Source organism: Saimiri boliviensis, chromosome 1, assembly GCF_048565385.1.
Source record: "Saimiri boliviensis isolate mSaiBol1 chromosome 1, mSaiBol1.pri, whole genome shotgun sequence".
Taxonomy (NCBI): Eukaryota; Metazoa; Chordata; class Mammalia; order Primates; family Cebidae; genus Saimiri; species Saimiri boliviensis.
The window spans coordinates 125,017,366-125,036,313 of NC_133449.1; the positions used below are offsets into that span (position 1 = coordinate 125,017,366).

Genomic DNA, 18,948 nt, shown 5'->3' on the forward strand with positions numbered 1-18,948 from the left:
TACTTTCTCTTTCCACTCAGTTGCCTTTGATCCATGATGAAAATCACTTGACAGTATATGTGTGGGTATATTTCTTCATTCTCTTTTCTGTTCCCATAACCTGTTGTCCATCTTTGTGGCAGTACCACAGTTGATTACTATGGTTTAAAATGAGTAGTCAGTTCAGATAGTATATGCCCTCCTCTTTTCCAGAGTTATTTTGGCTGCTTTAGTTTCTTTGTGTTTCCTATAAATTTTAGGGTTAGTTTTTCAGTTTCTGCAAAAAAATAAAAATAACAAATCTGCAGAGAGTTTTACTGGGATTACAATGAAACTATAGTATAGGTCAATTTGGGGATAAATGACCTCTTAACAATATTGCATCCTCTGACTGAATGTAGTGCATATATAGCTCTTTTATTTTAGATGTTTAATATTGTAACAGTTTTTTCTGGTTTTCAATGTATAGGTCTTATGCATCTTTTGTCAGATTTATACCTAAGTAGTTTATATATATATATATATATATATATATATATTTTTTTTTTTTTTTTTTTTTTTTGAGACGGAGTTTCGCCCTTGTTACCCAGGCTGGAGTGCAATGGCACGATCTCGGCTCACCGCAACCTCCGCCTCCTGGGCTCAGGCAATTCTCCTGCCTCAGCCTCCTGAGTAGCTGGGATTACAGGCACGTGCCACCATGCCCAGCTAATTTTTTGCACTTTTTTTTAGTAGAGACGGGGTTTCACCATGTTGACCAGGATGGTCTCGATCTCTCGACCTCGTGATCCACCCGCCTCAGCCTCCCAAAGTGCTGGAATTACAGGCTTGAGCCACCGCGCCCGGCCGTAGTAGTTTATATTTTTTATGCTATTATACCTGGTGCTTATTATTTTTAAAAAATGTTTTTTGTTTTTGGTTTTTAATAGAGACAGGGTTTCACTGTGTTGCCCAGGCTAGTTTCAAACTCCTGGGTTCAACCAATCCTCCTGTCTTGGCCTCCCAAAGTGCTAGGATTACAGGCGTGAACCACTGTACCCGGCCGGTACTTTAAATTTTAGTTTTCATTATTCTTGACTATTGTATTTGTATTTGACACCTAGCCAAACTTAATAGTTCTAGTAATTTTTTTTTGCAGATTTCATAGGATTTTTTTCTAAGTATGTAGCCATAAAACCTGTGTATTCATTGCTGAGTGGAAGTGATGAGAGCAGGCATTCTTGCCTTGTAAGAACGGGGATCTTAGAAGGACAGCATTCAGTCTTCCACCATTTGTATGATGTTCACTGTAGGTATTCCGTAGAGGACCTTTACAATGTTGAGAATTTTTCTTCTATTCCTAGTTTGCTGAAACTTTAGATCAGAAATGGGTTTTGGATTTTGTCAGATCCTTTTTCTGCCTTTAATTAGACGATTGTATTATTTTCCTTTTTAATTTGTTAAACTAGTGAATTACGCTGATTCATTTTTTAATTTTAAAGCAACTTTGCATTTCTGCAATAAAGTCAACTTGGTTATGATTTTAGTCTTTGTAATATACCTACAGGACTTTGCAAGGTCCTGTGTTCACTGAAACATGCTTGTATCAGAAATATGTTCTCTCTCTCTGTATGGTTGGCTGGTAATCACAGAGCAGAGACATGGCTCAAAAATGCACACATGTCAATGAACGCTGGACTGTATAACGCAAGATCTGGTTGTATCATTGCATTTGATTTACTAGAATTTTGTCTTAAAATGTTGCATATATCCTCATGAGGAATATTGCTTTCTAGTTTTCTTGTAATGTCCTTCATTTGCATGTTTAATGCTGGTTTCATAGTGTGAGTTGGAAAGCATGTCATTTATTTTCTAAAGAGTTTGTGTAGTACATGTATTATTTCTTCTTTCAATATTTGGTAGAATTCATCAGTGAAGCCACTTCAGTCTGGAGTTTTATTTTTGGAGACTGTTACACTCCAATTTCAATGTATTTATTTATTCTCAAGTAAGCTTTGGTATTTTGTGACTTGCAAGGAATTAATCCATTTCATCTAACTTATCAATTGTATTGGCACAAAGTTTTTTATATCATTTCCTTATCATCCTTTTAATATCAGAAACATTTGAAGTGATGTTAACTCTCTCATTTCTGATATTGGTACTTTGTATATTTTCTCTTTTTTATTTTTTTAATGGCCATTCTGACTGAAGGCTTATCAATTTTATTGTTTTTTGCAAGAAACCAGCTTTTGTTTTCATTGATTATTCTGTTTTTTTTTTCATGTTTTCTATTTCATTGATTTTCTTATTAGTTAGTTTTTTCTTCTTAATTTACATTTTATTCTCTTCTATTTCTAGTTTTTAAGAAAGAAGCTGAGGGCATTTGTTTGAGACTTTTCTTCTTTTATACTATAAATAGCCCTTTAAAGACTACTATAGTGACACATAACAAATCTTGATGGCTTCATTTTCATGCAGCTCAAAGTACTTTCAAATTTTTCTTTTTACTCATGGTTTATTTAGTAGTGTTTTGTTTAATTTTCAAATATTTGGAAATTTTTGAAATAACTGTTATTGCTTTCCCATTTTATTCCGTTATTATCAGAGAAAATACTTTGTGTGAGTTAAATTATTTTGTATTTATTGAGACTTGTTTCAGGATCCAGAATATGCTCTATCTTGATATATATTTCATGTTACCTCAAAAGATTGTATATTCTGGTGTTGCTGGGTTATGGTCAATAAATGTCAAACAGGTGAAGTTCGTTATTATTGTTTGAGACTTCTTAATACTCATTGATTTTATGTCTTTGTAGTGTTACCAGCTATTAAAAGAGACATAATTGAATCTGTGACTGTAGTTGTGGACTTGTCTGTTTCTTCCACAGTTCCTCCAGTTTTTGTTTTATTTACTTTGAAGTTGTGTTATTAGGTATATAAACATTTAGGATTCTTATGTTCTCTAGAACTGATTCTTTTCTATATGAATCAGTGACTCTCTTTGTTCTGGTGATATTCTTTGTTCTGAATTCGACCTTCTCTATTATTAATATAGTCACTACAGTTTTCTTTCTATTTGCTTTAACTTGCTGTATCTTTTTTTAACCTATGTAATAATTTGTTGAGATATAATCACTTGCCATCCATGTAATTCACCCATTTAAAGTATACAATTCAATGGTTTTTAGAATATGCATAGAGTTATATAACCATCACCTTCAAGTTTAGAACATTTTAATTAACCCCAAATGAAACCCTTACCCATTAGCAGTCATTCCCCATTTCCTCCAATTCCCTTAGCCCCAGCTAACTGCTAATCTACTTTCCATCACTATAGATTTGCCTATTCTGAACATTCCATATAAGTCGATTATATGTTGTCCTTTGTGACTGACTTCTTTCACTTAGCATGTTTTTAAGGCTCGGTCATGTCTTAGTTTAATACATTCGTTTTTTGGTCATTATATAGATAGACCACATTTTGTTTATCTATTATTAGTTGATAGATAATTTGGATAGTTTCCACCTTTTCACCCCTATAAATAATACTACTATGAACATTTTTCCATATAAGTTTTTGTGTAGCCATATGTTTTCATTTTCCTTGGAATATGTCTAGGAATAAAATCCTGGGTCAGAGTTTAACTCTATGTTTAACTCTTTGAGTAGCTGCTAGACAGTTTTGCAAAGCCGCTGTACCATTTTACATGTCTCCCAACAGTGTATGAGCTTCCAGTTTCTCCACATTGTCTTGAGCACTAGTTATCTCTCTAAAAATTACAGCTGTTCAGCTGGACACGGTGGCTCATGCCTGTAATCCCAGCACTTTGGGAGGCCTTAGCCAGCAGATCACTTGAAGTCAGGAGTTTGAGACCAGCCTGGCCAACATGGTGAAACCCTGTCTCTACTAAAGGTACAAAACTTAGCCAGGCATGGTGGCAGGTGCCTGTAATTCCAGCTACTCCAGAGGCTGAGGCAGAAGAATTGCTTGAACTTGAGAAGCGGAGGTTGCAGTGAGCCGAGATCATGCCACTACACTCCAGCCTGGGCAACAGAGCAAGACTCCTCTGTCATAAAAAACAAAAACAAATAAACAAAAAAATTTTAGCTGTCCTACTGGATGAGAAGTCCTTTGTATATCTTTCTTGAAAAAAATATCTATTCGGATACTTAGTTCATTTTTTAATTAGGTTGTCTTTTATTATTGAATTGTGAGAGTTTCTTGAATATTCCAGATATGAGTCTTTGTCAGATATAATTTGCAAAAATATTCTCCCATTTTGTGGGTTGTCTTTTTGCCTTCCTTGGGGTGATTTATCTTTTATCATTGCTTTTACTTCTTTACCTATTTTTATCTTTATATTGAAGGTAGTTATTTTTGCAGGCAGTATACAGTTTTTTAATATACTTTTTTAATCCAATCTGATAATGTGTGACTTATAGTTTGTGTGTTTATACCCTTTACATTTTATGTCAGTATTGATATACTTAAAATCTATTTTGTTTTCTTGTTTTTGTCCTCTTTCTGCTTTCATTTAAATTAATTGGGTATTTTTATGATTCTATTTTGTCTTTTTTTTGACTTATTAATTATAAATTTTATTTTAGTGGATACTTTTGGGTTTATACACCTTTAACTTATTCTAATCTATCTTCAAACAGTATTACAGCACTTCACGTATAGTTTCAGAGCCTTATGATAGTATATTTCTATTTCTCCTCTTCTGGTCTTGGTGCTATTTTTATCACACATTTTGCATCTACAACCTTATTAGTGCCACACTGTTTTTTGTTTAGACAGTTGATTGTCCTTAAATAAGTTTAAATAATAAGAAAAAACTTTTCTGTTTGCCCACATGTTTGACATTTTCAGTGTCCATTGTTTTGTGTAGATCTAGAGTGTTATCTGGTATCAATTTCCATCTGCCTGATAGACTTCCTTTAACATTTCTTTTAGTGCTATAAAGAAAAATATAGACATAAATGACTACATAAATATTAAAAACCTTTTAGTGAAGGGTACCATAAACAAATTTTTTTTTAAGTCTGGGAAGAAACATTTACAACGTAACAGGGTAATAATAACAGCAGTATATAATAATAATAATAATATAGTAACAGCAGTTATTAAATGTGTACTGAGTATACCAGAAACTATACTGAACACTTCACAATGTATTTTCTCATTCAGTCCTTACAACAGCATTTGAAAGTAATGACTATTATGACTCCCGTCTTACAAATAAGGATATGAGATTAACAGATAAGTGACTAAAGTCTGTAACAATAAGAGACCAAAAAATCAATGAGAACATAATTTTAATTGGCAATTCTTAGGAAAAATGTGAATGACCACTAAACATAAATGCCATACTTAAGTGCTCTCGTCATCAGAAGAATAAGGTCATTTTTAAGCTCTTCAACTGTCAAGAGTAAGAAGCACTGTTACTAATACTGGCAAGATATGAAAAGACACTCATACATTATTGGAAATATAAATTGGTATACCTTTTCAGAGGGCCATTTAGCTTTAACTGTTGACATTTAAAATATGCATATCCTTTGACCAGATTACTGCCATCTGGAATTTCTTGTACAAGTTCCCAAAGAAAATCTTTCTCTCTCTCTCTCTCTCTCTCTCTCTCTCTCCCCCCCCCACCCCCAGCCCCCCCCGTGTGTGTGTGTGTGTGTGTGTGTGTGTGTGTGTGTGTGTAATAGAGAACAGTTGGCGATAACCTGACCATCAGTAACAATAAAAGGAATGATGGCTTAGCCATATAATGGAATAACCACTAGAAAAATATGATACTGGAGAAACAACCAGCCAATTTGATAGGCTACTAATGGAGACTTAAATTGGGATACTTTCTTGTGGGAGGAGTTTTCAATATAGGAATCAAAAGTCTTCAGTCAGGCTATGCCCCATCCCCCCTTGCATATGCTATATAATGTAGTAGAAAGAAAAATATCATAGAAAAATATATGTATCAGAACCCAATTGGGTTTTTTTTTTTGAAGGATATATATATTTACATATTTATATGTGTCTAGAAGAAGACTTAGAAAGATGCAAACCAAATTATTAACATTGATTATTCCTGGAAAGGAAGGATTTTTACTTTTTAAATCTCCCTATTGAATTTTATGATAGCTTTTGTAATCATTTTGAATTTAAAAAATTTTAAGGTATATTAGTTGTAATTGCCAAGAATACATAGAGAAATTGACTAAAAAGAAGCAAGACTCTTTGTCCCCAAGCGTTTCTAACCAAATGGCTCAAGGCTCTTCTCCCCTAGGCTTAAATCAAATTTTATTTTTAAAGACAAGTTGCTGGATTCTACTCGTAGAGCTCAGTAGAATTTTAAAGAACTGAACTCTTACAACCCTCCCGTTTCACAATATAGGACCACAGTAAACTGATATAAAAAATTAAGGATGACATTTTATTCATTCATCCATTCATTCATTCATTCAGGTCAAAAGTAGTGAGTAGTATATGTTAACATCCAAGAAAGTAAAATAGCACCTCTGCAGCAGCTCATTAACAACTGGTAACACTTAGATGTCAGTGTTTCAGAGCTTTAAAAAAAAAAGTACTGATACAGTTGAAGACCCCTCCACTAGACATAAGATGGAGCACTGTATGCATATTACAATGACAGTCACCCAATAAACGCAAACAGGCACATCACCCTCCTTCATGGGGTAGGTCCATCATACTTGTCATGAAGATCAGCTGCATTGTCACTGGAAACTTGGATCCGCCATCCTCCTGCACATGGTAGAGGTTAGCAGCACCTCCTGAGAAGACATCTATGCAGGTGGCTTGGTAGCTCACTTCGTGAGCCAGATCATAGGCCTGCTCCATTTCTAGGTTATAGGAATAGCCCTAATTCATGACCCCATAAGCATACACAGAGCCCAAACCTACAGAGAAGGTGGCCCCTGAGATCCGATTCCCTTCAGTGTCCATGTAGCAGAGTCCAGAGCCTCTCTTATCCTAGCCACAGATCATGGTGCCAATGGACAGCCCCATGCCTTTGTACTGATGCAACATGTTGGCAAGCAGCTTGGAGGCAGGTGCTGCAGAGATGCATTCCTTATTTGAAAGCTCATACATTTGACATTGCTGAGCAACAGCCATTCTCAGAAGCTAAAATCTACTGTGTCCCTAGCCATGATGGCTTCAGGTAGAGGTCGATCTCTGTCACCTTCTTAACCATTTGGAAGCAATGTAAACACTTACTTTAGCCCTATAGTTGGCTGCAACAGTGACTTCATGACAGAACTTGAAGGCCAGGGTGGTGGTTCCATGAAGCATTTTGATTTTCTGCTCTTCTGAGACTCCCAGCTGGGCATGGCCAGGCTCAGCCCATCACTGGGACTCCCTGGACCCAAATCCAGCAGTTCTGCATTAACTATAAGTCCAGAAAACCTGCACTGGTTTATGAGTAGCAGCCTCTCCAACAAGCTGGCCAGCACCATGTCTAGTGTGGGCAAAAGAAGGAATAACATTTTAAATTGCATGACTGCAAAAGGGTTTTTGTTGTAGGTTGTTGTATATTTGAAATTGTGACTGGACTTACAATAATGAAAGATGTGCAGTAGTTTTGCAAAGGGAAATAGGGATACATGCTCACTCAAATGTTGACCATATGATGCATTGATTATAGAATATTGTAGAAAGTCTGCTTTTATCACATGTTCTCATGTTGTAATACAATTTTCTAATAACAAAGCGTGCTGCCTCTCTGTAAAATACCTAGAAAAATTCTTTAGCTAAAAGGATGAGATGGGTAAGTTATGTGGAAAACTTTTTATAAATTAGAATTTTAAAATTTATTGTTAGGAGACAAAGAAGAAATCATTTATTCTTTCTAGTGGACGAATATTGTTGTATAATAGGTCTTGAATGAAGTCACCCAAGAGTTTTCCAAGTAAATGTTATGATCTGAGAGATTTTTTTCATTTGTTAAAGAATTGTTCTGGTAAACTATTTGTTTCTGAATTTTTTATCTGGAAAAATAGTTTGAAGCCAAATATTTACTAGACATCATGCAAATTGAATATTTGGTACATTGGTTTCCATTCTGTGTTAAGCACTTAGAAATTTTCCTTTCTTATAATCAAACTCACCCAGATCCACAGTAATATTTTTGTATGAACAAAAGAAATCTCTATTTACAGATTTATTTAAAATAATTACTAGAGGGCAGGCATGGTGTCTCAACCTATAATCCCAGCACTTTGAGAAGCCAAGGCAGGAAGATCACTTGAGCTCAGGAGTTTGAGACTAGCCTGGGCAACACAGCAAAACCCTGTCTCTAGAAAAAATACAAAAATTAACGGGGCATGATGGCATGCACCTGTAGTCCCAGCTACTCAGGAGGCTTAAGGTGGCAGGATCATTTGGAGTGCAAGAAGCAGAGGTTGCAGTGAGCCAAGATTGACCACTCCACTCCAGCCTAGGTGACAGAGTGAGACTGCCTCAAGAAAAATAAATGAAAAATAATTATTATTAGAGAAAAATTGAACAGTAATAAAATTTAAGCCCTATCTATTATTTTCCATATGCATAGAGAAAAGTGAAATAATATACTTATTTTGGGAAAATGCCTATAAATTAGAGCTATTACATAAATCACACTTTACAAAGTTATTTCTATATCTAAGGAAAATGTTTTTACATGGCATCATATTGCACTCCATAGTAAATATGAAGATAATATAAACACTTTGATTGAGTACTAACTAGATGCCAGGAGTTGTTCTAAGTAACTTTCCATGCAATCTTTCATGTCATCTTAACAACCTGTGCTGTATGTACTCTTATTACACAGCTTACAAATGAGGATCTGAATCTTAGAAGTTATATAAACTCACTTAAGGCCACAGAGCTGCTAAATAACAGAGCCAGGATTTGAACCTAGGTAATATAGCTCCTGCATCTAAGCTCATACTTTGCCTCTAGAGTAGGAGTCAAGAGGGAAGACATAGCTGTGCAACATATGATGCTTCTATTATCTGAGAGATTCTTGGCAATATGTACCCAACTGTCTATGAGGGCAGCTGAAATTCTGTTGTTATAGATTGATTGCTTTGAGTTTGAGACTTTCCGGTTAAAACGCAGATATGCATTGAAAAGTAATACACATCTAAACAAATAATGACAGTGTCCAGGAACTCAGGTTTGATGACTATAGAGTAGTAAATGAGGAAGAAGGGATGGATTTGGAAACTCCATAGAAACGAAGAGAAGCCAGCAACAAACTAGCCTACAAAATCAGAGGATTTTGCCAAAGGTTACAAAGGGATAGCCAATAATTTTTTAATGACAGTACTATAAACACTAAAATGTGGAGATTTTTTTCATACAATTTCAATGTGTACCATTTACTACCTCCTTTGAATCTGGGAAATACTACAGAGTCGATGCCACAGAGCATTGATGTTTATATTAACGAAATGCCTTTCCTTTGGCACACAGCAACCAGCAGGCCTTTTTACTGGAGAACGTCCCTTGTAATAATGCAAGCTGTGAAGAGGCGCGTCGAATGTTTAAAGTCTACTGGGAGCTGACAGACCTAAATCAAATCAGGGATGCCGTGGTTGCTACCTTCTTTGACATTTACGAAGATGTGAGTTAAGAGCTGTGCTGTGTGTTTGAAGTTTAATAGCCGTTCACCTTGTTACACTTTAACTTCATTCCATTTGACCAGAAAATGTGGACAGCGTAACAAAAGCAAATGAGTTAATTAAGGAGAGCCCCTTTTATTGTTAAATGGCAGATGGAACAAATCTATTGACAACACTAGCTGATCAGTACACTCAAATATGAAAACTCTCTTTTATCATTTTGTGCATATTTGGATTAAACCACTAAAGCATGCTCTAAGACTGGCAAATCTGAATGTTCAGCAGTAGACAAAATTACAGCCAACAAGTAACAGACTCTTGAATCTGCACAGGATAACAGAAGAATGAATTTAGTGCTCACTTTTATCTTTGTCAACCAGAGTAGCATCTATTTCTACAGATTCTTGTGACTCTGACTTTGGTTGCTAGGTTACCTTGTGAAAGGCTTTCAAGGTTCCGGTTTTCCCCTTTCTTTCTTTTCTTTTCTTTGTTTTGTTTTGTTTTTTGTTTGTTTTTTGAGACAGAGACTTCCTCTGTTGCCAGGTTGGAGTGCAGTGGTGTGATCTCAGCTCACTTGAACCTCCACCTCCCAGGTTCAGGCGATCCTCCTGCTTCAGCCTCCTAAGTAGGTGGGACTACAGGCACCCACCACCATGCCCAGCTAATTTTTTATATTTTTAGTAGAGATGAGGTTTCACCGTGTTAGCCCAGATGATCTCTATCTCCTGAACTCATGATCTGCCCGCCTCAGCCTCCCAAAGTGCTGGGATTACAGGCATGAGCCACCACTCCAAAAAATAATAAATTCTGAAAAAAGCAATGTTAAATTCCCGAATTGATGTGTCACAGTATATTCTTGTAAGATAATTTATTTTTAAAAGTTCAATGCCCAGTAGGACATTTATGTCTCCATTTACCCCATTTTGGATTTTATTTTGTTTTGTTTTTTATAAGAGGCTTATTCTCAGTTATATGAATTATTCAGGTCCCTGTTTTCCCCTGTTTCTCCCGCAATCAAGTCTTGCATTATTTTACTTTTCATTAGCAGATTCCAAGCATAAAAGTAATTGGCAGAAATATCACAAGGGGACAAAGCAAGAAAATTGACTACAAATCCATCTTTAATTTCTGTACATCAAAAACATAATGAAATTTAAAGTTGTTCAAAATCTAGGAGATAAATTTTCTATGAAAGAGTTAAATAGTTAATATTCATAATATAAAAGGGCTCATACAAACTGATATAACCAAAAACGCTGGAAAAATATAACATAGTTTACTACAAAAACCCAAGTTGCTGACATATTTAGAAATATGATAAATGATCAACTTCATGATAAGAATCAGAGGAATATCAATTTAAATGAGCATGCTTTTTTTCCTTCCACAAAATTAGCAAAGCTTCCTCCTTTATGAAAGCAAATGGTAAAATGCTGCGGTGGCAAGGGCAAATTAAAAGGTACTCCCCTGATAGTTGGAAAGGGTCTGGCAAGTCTACATCAGGGGCCTTTGAAACGTCATGCAAATTTGACTGGAAGGAAACACCAAAATGCTAATAATTATCTCCAGACACTAAATACAGATATTTTTCATCTTATTTATATTTTACTATTGAAACTTGTGTGTATATACCAAATATTTTAATAGTGATTTTATTTTAAACATGAGGATGAATAAATAAGGCTACATTTACTTTATAAACAATATGCCATGCATTTTAATGGTAATTTTTTTTTTTTTTTAGTTGGGCTAATAGTTTGTTCTTACCATTTTTGTTTGTTTTTTTCCAGGGAATCTTGGACATTGTGGTCCTAAGTAAAGGATATAGAAAAAATGATTTTGCCATCCATACACTAAAAAATAACTTTGAAGCAGACGCTTATTTTGTTAAAGTCATTGGTGAGTAAAGTATTAACATTTAATTTTGTTCTCTCTCTCTCTCCCCGTCACTCCGTGTATTCCAAAGAGCAAGGACATGCTCAGATGTACAGCCCTCTAGATCAGATCAACATCAGTACAGCACCATCCTGTCTATATACATAGACCCTGTTCAGATTTTGCCAGCTGTCCTAGTAATAATCTTTTTTCTTCCTGGCCCAGGATTCTGTCCAGAAATGTCTATTGCATTTAATTGTCCCATCTTTTCAGAGTTCTTCAGTCTGGACCAGTCTTTTCCTATTTTTCATGTCCTTATCAGTTTTAAAGAATCCAGGCTTTGCATTCTTTGAGATAGCCCTGTTTCCTCATTACCCAACTTAGGTCATGAATTCTTTGCAGAAATTCCACTGCAAGGAATTGTAGAACTGATGCTGTGCATTTCTTAGTGTATCATATCAGGAAACACATGATGTTGACCAGTCCTACCACCATGACATTAACCTTGCTCACCTGGTCACGTTGATGATCACCAAGTTTCCCTATTCTAAACTCACTGTTTTTCCCTTTGTAATTCATTAGTGTTTGGGGGGGCAATATCTGATATTACATTAATAGCCTTTTCTTTATGAGACCTTTGCCTAGCACCCTTAGAGTACGTTAACAGCTGCCCGAATCAACCTTCTACATTTGTCGAATAGTGATTCTCTGTTTCCATCAATTGGCATTCTGTTGTTCATCTTGTATCTCCCTTGCCCCAAGCCTGCAATCAGACTTTTCTCCAAGGAGTCTTGGTTCCCTTTAGTAGAGTACAGTATTTCAAAACCGCATTCTGAAATGGTTGCCCAGTGTGCTAGTTGCTACTGGGTTGTCATTTCTTTCAGGTTCTCTCAATGGACACAGCTAGAAGAGAGAATACAGGTATGGATTCACATATGCACATACAAATGTACACATTTGTAACTATATTGACATCTATTTATATTTGCATATACTAACTATAAAACCATGAATTCATTGCTATAATTTCATTTTCAATCCAAATGGAGCACTTCAGGGTTCCTTCTAATCTTGTCTCTTTTTGTAGATAGCTCTCCCAACAGTGAGAAATGTGATTTCTGTTTTTCTCATTGTGTTACTTATTTGTTCACTGCAACCAATGCCAGCAGTGTCCTCCACCTGACACCTGTGTTCCTCATAAAGACCCTGTACATATTTTGTTGAGAGCATGCTTAAGTATTTTATTTTCTTTAAGATGGCTGGCCGGGCGCGGTGGCTCAAGCCTGTAATCCCAGCACTTTGGGAGGCCGAGGCGGGTGGATCACGAGGTCAAGAGATCAAGACCATCCTGGTCAACATGGTGAAACCCCGTCTCTCCTAAAAATACAAAAAATTAGCTGGGCATGGTGGTGCTTGCCTGTAGTCCCAGCTACTCAGGAGGCTGAGGCAGGAGAATTGCTTGAACCCAGGAGGCGGAGGTTGCGGTGAGCCGAGATCGTGCCATTGCACTCCAGCCTGGGTAACAAGAGCGACACTCTGTCTCAAAAAAAAGAAAAAAAAAAAAAAAAAAAAAAGATGGCTATAGAGGATATTGTGTTTTTAAGTTTTGCTTCCACATATTTTAGTATATGGAAATGAAATTTATTTTTGTGTGTTGATCTTGTGTATACAGTGACCTTGCTGATTCTAGAAGGATTTTTTTGTAGCTTCCTTGGGATTTTCTACATAGACAACTTTGTCATCTGCAAAGAGAGATAATTTTCTTTCTAATCCATATGGCTTTTATTTTTCTTGTGCTGGCTAGAATTTTCATTTACTGTGTTGAATAAGTAGTGAGCATGGACATACTTGTTTCCAGTCTTAAGGGGATAACATTTTGTCTTTCATACTGAAATGTTTTATTAACTATAGAGTTTTTTGGTAGATGCTCTGTATATACTAAAGAGATTCTCCCTATTCTTAGTTTACTGAGGGTTCTATCATGAACTGGTGTTTGAGAAGTGACTGTTTTTGCATTACTATTGTAATAGCCAACACCAGGAGAACCATATTGATTTGTTTGTCAACAAAATGACACATGTACTTTGTAGAAATATTTATTAAGGTTTTGAAATAAGCATAAATAGCTGAATACAGAAAAGCAACAGAGTAACAGATTAGTGTTGAGATTTATTTTGAGAGATGAAACTGATATAACATGCATTCTTCCTTTCTAAACAGCAAATTCAGTCTTGTTTGAACTAAGAGTTCCACCCATCTTCCTTATTACTGCAGCCACAAAATACTGATACATGAATCTAATCATTTCTGTACTTTTTATTATCTTGTGCTGTCTTTTGCCATTTTCAAGAAAGAACTATTTGGATATGTTGAAGCTAAAAAAATTAAATATACGGTTTATTTGGTATGCTATTAATTTTGTAGTTTGAAGTACATTTCTTATCTCTATCCTTCTTCAACTGGACACCTCTAGATAAGAAGGCAAGAATTCTTAAAACTTTTGCTGGCTCTAATTGTGTATGTAATTAGAATAACCAAGTTCAGTTAATTGGAACAAAGAGATGTTAGAGTAAGAGTTTGGGATTTGATTCCTTAGGGATAAACTACTAAATCCAGTACAGCCATTTGACGGCTACAGATTTTGGTTCCCAGGTGAACTAAACAGAAGTCATCTATTTACAGGATGAAAATATCTTAAAAAAAAAAAAAAAATCAGTCCTCCCAGCACTTTGGGAGGCTGAGGCAGGTGGATCACTTGAAGTCAGGAGTTACAGCCCAGCCAACATGGTGAAATCCCTGTCTCTACAAAAATACAAAATTTAGTTGGGTGTAGTGGCATGTAACTGTAGTCCCAGCAAATCTGGAGGCTGAGGCTGGAGCCTGGGAGGCAGAGGTTGCAGTAAGCCAAGATCATGCCACCACACTCCAGCCTGAGCTATACGGCAAGGCTCTGTCTCCAAAAAAAAAAAAAAAAAAAAAAAAAACAGAAACAAAAAAAAAAAGAATTAAAATCAAATCCGTTATTTTACCTTCGATCACGAGCATCATCCTCCTTGGTGAAGAACAGCACACTTTTAGTCTTCACTTATTTAAATATCACATTTAATCTCGCCTTCCTCCATCCATTTCAGAATACTTGGCAAGCACTCTGAAATCTAGGCTTATTTACTTGTGTCCTTGGCATTGGCATCTCTCTTACTCCTAGTATACTATAATGATTCAAGCAATTTAAGAGTAGCATCTGTCTTTTTTGTCTTTGATTGTCAGGTGCCTAACACAGGGCCTGGAATGTAGGAGGCATTCAGGAAATTTATGTGAAATAAATGGCCAGCTATCTTTTGAGGCCTAGATTGGCTATCTTGAATCACAGCCTTCCCCTCTTCTCTAGTACCTAAGCAACAGGTGGTGCCTCTGACCCATCTGTGTCTCTAGGAAGCATTCTACCAAAATAGGTGAAACACCAATTCAAAGTCAGATTTCTACCTTGACCTGTTTGCTGATATTAGGGACACAACTAGTCAATTGTTCATTTCTTGAAAAGATTGAAATGCCCTTTCCTAGCTTAGCTTCTCAAGTCTACCCATCTTTTGCGGATTCTCTGTGACTGGAAACTCTAATTTATATGATTTCTCATGCTTACACCAAAAATGCACAGAAAAATTAACACATAATGAGTAACAGTGCGTTTTTCCTCTCATTATTTTAATGGGATCCTATAAAACTCACCGTTTTGCTTCAACCTAGAATAAGTGTGATTTGCTTCAAAAATATACATTAAATTTAAATTAATAATTCTCTTTCAAAATACTGTTTTCTTTCTGTTTAATGAGAGAACTGTAGGCTTTTTCCTTCTTTCTGAATTCTACCAGTATACTTCAGTAAACTTTTTTGAGATAGAGCCTCACTGTGTTGCCCAGGTTGTAGTACAGTGGAGCGATTTCAGCTCACTGCACCCTCTGCCTCCCAGGTTCAAGCGGTTCTCATGCCTCAGCTTCCCGAGTGGCTGGGATAACAGGCACATGCCGCCATACCTGGCTAATTTTTTGTATTTTTAGTAGAGACAATGTTTCACCATGTTGGCCAGGCTGGAGCCAGTGTACATTAAAGGAACTATTTTCTCAAATCTGAAGCTTAAAAAAAAAAATCAAAACCATAGATTCATTACTTAGTTCATCTGAATGTGGTATGTGCATGTGCCTACTTGGACAGATTAAAGATTAATTCTTTCTAGAACAGATGTTAGGCATTAAGTAGCAAGGAAAATTTCAAGTGCAAGAGATACTCATCTGTATATTGTTAGAACAAATCAAGTTCTCCCTGTGCTCATCAAGTTATTTTATTCAAGCCTTGAAGCCACTTTTATACTAAAAGTTCTGTTTTATACTCTTAAAATAGAATGTGATTGAACTATTTATACTTGTGGCAGTTTTGCTGACTAGCATGAGGCCCTGTGACTTCACTGCTTTCCATGCTCAAGTCTGCAGGCCCTTTCCTCACACAGAGGTTTCCAGCCAGGTAGAATAGATGGAAATTAGAGCATAGGGTTTTTGTAATATTGATAAGATATTCCAATTCCCAGTTGTAATAATAATAATAATATTCTAAAGAGAGAAGGCATTTCTAAGGGTGAAGCAAAAGAAGATCTGAATATTTTATATTGATCATTTAGAAATTATCCACATGGAAAAATGTACACATATAATTTAGGGTCCCAAGTTCCTCCTTGGCATTTATTCATTTACTTTTTTTTAAAATTATAAAAACAAGATCTTAGAGATGGGGGGGAAAAATCTCAAAAGGCATCTTGCCCAAGTCTAACCTAATGCAACATCTTAGTCAGCTTCTGCTTGAATGCTTTATACCAAAGGAGACCTCACCTCCTCATAATGCAACATCGACTTCTTCTATGAATTAGTTTAGTTGTTAGAAAACTCAAGTCAAAATGTGCATATTTAGTTAGTTCTGTCTATCGATATTCATGTCTGGTATATCGTAGGCCCTTGATTAGTGTCTGTTGAATTTTTTCAATAAAATTACTGTATTTTTTATTGTTAAAGCAGACCCTAAGGTAGGGGTCCCCAAGCCCCAGGCCGCAGACCAGTACCATTCTGAGGCTATTAGGAACCTGGCCGCGCAACAAGGGGTGAATGGTCAGAGAGAGAGCAAAGCTTCACCTGTATTTACAGCTGCTCCCCATCGCTTGCCTGAGCTCTGTCTCCTCTTAGATCAGCGGCAGCATTAGATTCTCTTAGGAGGGCGACCCCTGTTGTGAAATGCACATGTGGGGGATCTAGGTTGTATGCTCCTTTTGAGAATCTAACATACCTTGTGATCTGAGGTAGAACAATCCTGAATCCATCTCCCACCTGACCCCCATCCATGAAAAAATTGTCTTTCTTCCACAAAACCCATCCCTGGTGCCAGAAAGGTTGGGAACCACTGCCGTAACTTAAAATCATAGTAACAAAATACTCAGAACACATCACGATGCTGCCCTAACTTAGAATCGTAGTAACAAAATACTCAGAACACATGGTCCTGCTCAGGAAAACGTAGCCTTCTTTACATGATTAAGTAGTGAGACAGCAAACTACCTGAGAGCAAAATGACATGTCTGCGGCCCTTCTTTAAAGTAGTCCAGGGATGTGGAATCTGGGGTACAGATGAAACAAAGTTGGCCATGTTTTGTTGGCACTTTTTGAAATTGTGAGAAATGTTTGTGAGGTTCATTCTACTATTTTCAGTTTTATATATGTTTGGACTTTTGTTTGAAATGTTCCATGATAAAAAGTTAAAACAAAAAAACCTAAGAGAGTCTTGAGAAGCTCTAGTCAGGAGAAGTTAAGAATCCCTGGCCTTCGACTCCCCAGCCTAAATCAGGACGGGTCGCCCTGCAGTCTCGGTAACATAGGAGAGGATTCTCCACACATCTTCAAGCTGAGACCCAGAGATAGCCAGTTTGGTACAGGAGGTTTTAGTTTGAGAAAACAGGATAACTTTGCATTAAAGATATTAACATAAATATTAATAAGGTAATTTACAGAAAGGTTACAGGAAATGAGATCCCAATTTAAAGCAATCATTTGGAAGAAAAATAACTTTCTAGTTGTTTTGAGATGCCCTTCCACTCTTTCCTTTGATTATTAGTTGTTTGCCTTAAGTCAGTTACTATTATGTAATTACCCTTCATAGCCATTGGCAATGTCCACAGCTGGTTTTGCTCTTAAATTATTCTGTTACTCTAATGCTCAAATCCACCTATACTAAATGCCACTGTTTTTCAGTTATGGAAATTGGGGATATGTAAGCTTTTATATGCAGCCACAGCAATATAAACTGCCCTTCTGCATTTCTTAACACACATCTGCAGCAGATCCACAGCATTTACATGAAGACAGGGACCTTGTGTATGACAGAATTGTGTCCCCTGAATTAAGACTTGTTACTGGCTCTCATCTTTTATTGATATTCCTGTCAGATACACTTGAAGGTTCTGAATCTTAATTCTAGTCTAGAAGTTACCTCATTTCTTTTTTTTTTTTTTTCTTTTTCATTGCACTTTAGGTTTTGGGTACATGTGAAGAACATGTAAGATTGTTGCATAGGTACACACAAGGCAGTGTGATTTGCTACCTTCCTCCCCTTCACCTATATCTGGCATTTCTCCCCATGCTATCTCTCCCCAACTCCCCACCCCTCACTGTCCCTCCCCTATTTCCCCCCAACAGACCCCAGTGTGTACTGCTTCCCTCCCTGTGTCCATATATTCTCATTGTTCAACAACCGCCTATGAGTGAGAACATGCAGTGTTTGATTTTCTGCTCTTGTGTCAGTTTGCTGAGAATGATGGTTTCCACATTCATCCATGTCCCTACAAAGGATATGAACCCATCATTTTTCATGGCTGCATAATATTCCATGGTGTGCCACATTTTCCCTGTCCAGTCTATCATCAATGGGCATTTGGGTTGGTTCCAGGTCTTTGCTATTGTAAACAGTGCTGCAATGAACATTCATGTGCATGTGTCCTTATAGTAGAACGATTTCTAATCCTTTGGATATATACCCAGTAATGGGATTGCTGGGTCAAATGGGATTTCTATTTCTGGGTCCTTGAGGAATCGCCACACAGTCTTCCACAATGGTTGAACTAATTTACACTCCCACCAACAGTGTCAAAGTGTTCCTGTTGCTCCACATCCTCTCCAGCATCTGTTGTCTCCAGATTTTTAAATGATCACCATTCTAACTGGCGTGAAGTGGTATCTCAATGTAGTTTTGATTTGCATTTCTCTAATGACCAATGATGATGAGCATTTATGTTTGTTGGCCTCACATATGTCTTCTTTTGTAAAGTGTCTGTTCATATCCATCGCCCACTTTTGAAAGGGCTTGTTTGTTTTTTTCTTGTAAATCTGTTTTAGTTCTTTGTAGATTCTGGATATTAGCCCTTTGTCAGGTAGGTAGATGGCAAAC

The 18,948-nt window shown here is 36.6% G+C and overlaps 1 protein-coding gene and 1 pseudogene across 1 annotated transcript in view; one reads left to right on the forward strand and one right to left on the reverse strand.

Annotated features, from left to right (window-relative positions):
• ITFG1 (integrin alpha FG-GAP repeat containing 1) overlaps positions 1-18,948 on the forward strand; it is a 277,356-nt gene that overhangs the window by 161,495 nt on the left and 96,913 nt on the right. Inside the window, exons 11-12 of the mRNA XM_003937249.4 lie at positions 9,449-9,599; positions 11,388-11,496. Of these exons, the coding sequence (XP_003937298.1) occupies positions 9,449-9,599; positions 11,388-11,496 (260 nt within the window). The remainder of the gene's footprint in view (positions 1-9,448; positions 9,600-11,387; positions 11,497-18,948) is intronic.
• Positions 6,660-7,446, reverse strand: LOC101053571 (proteasome subunit beta type-5 pseudogene; annotated as a pseudogene).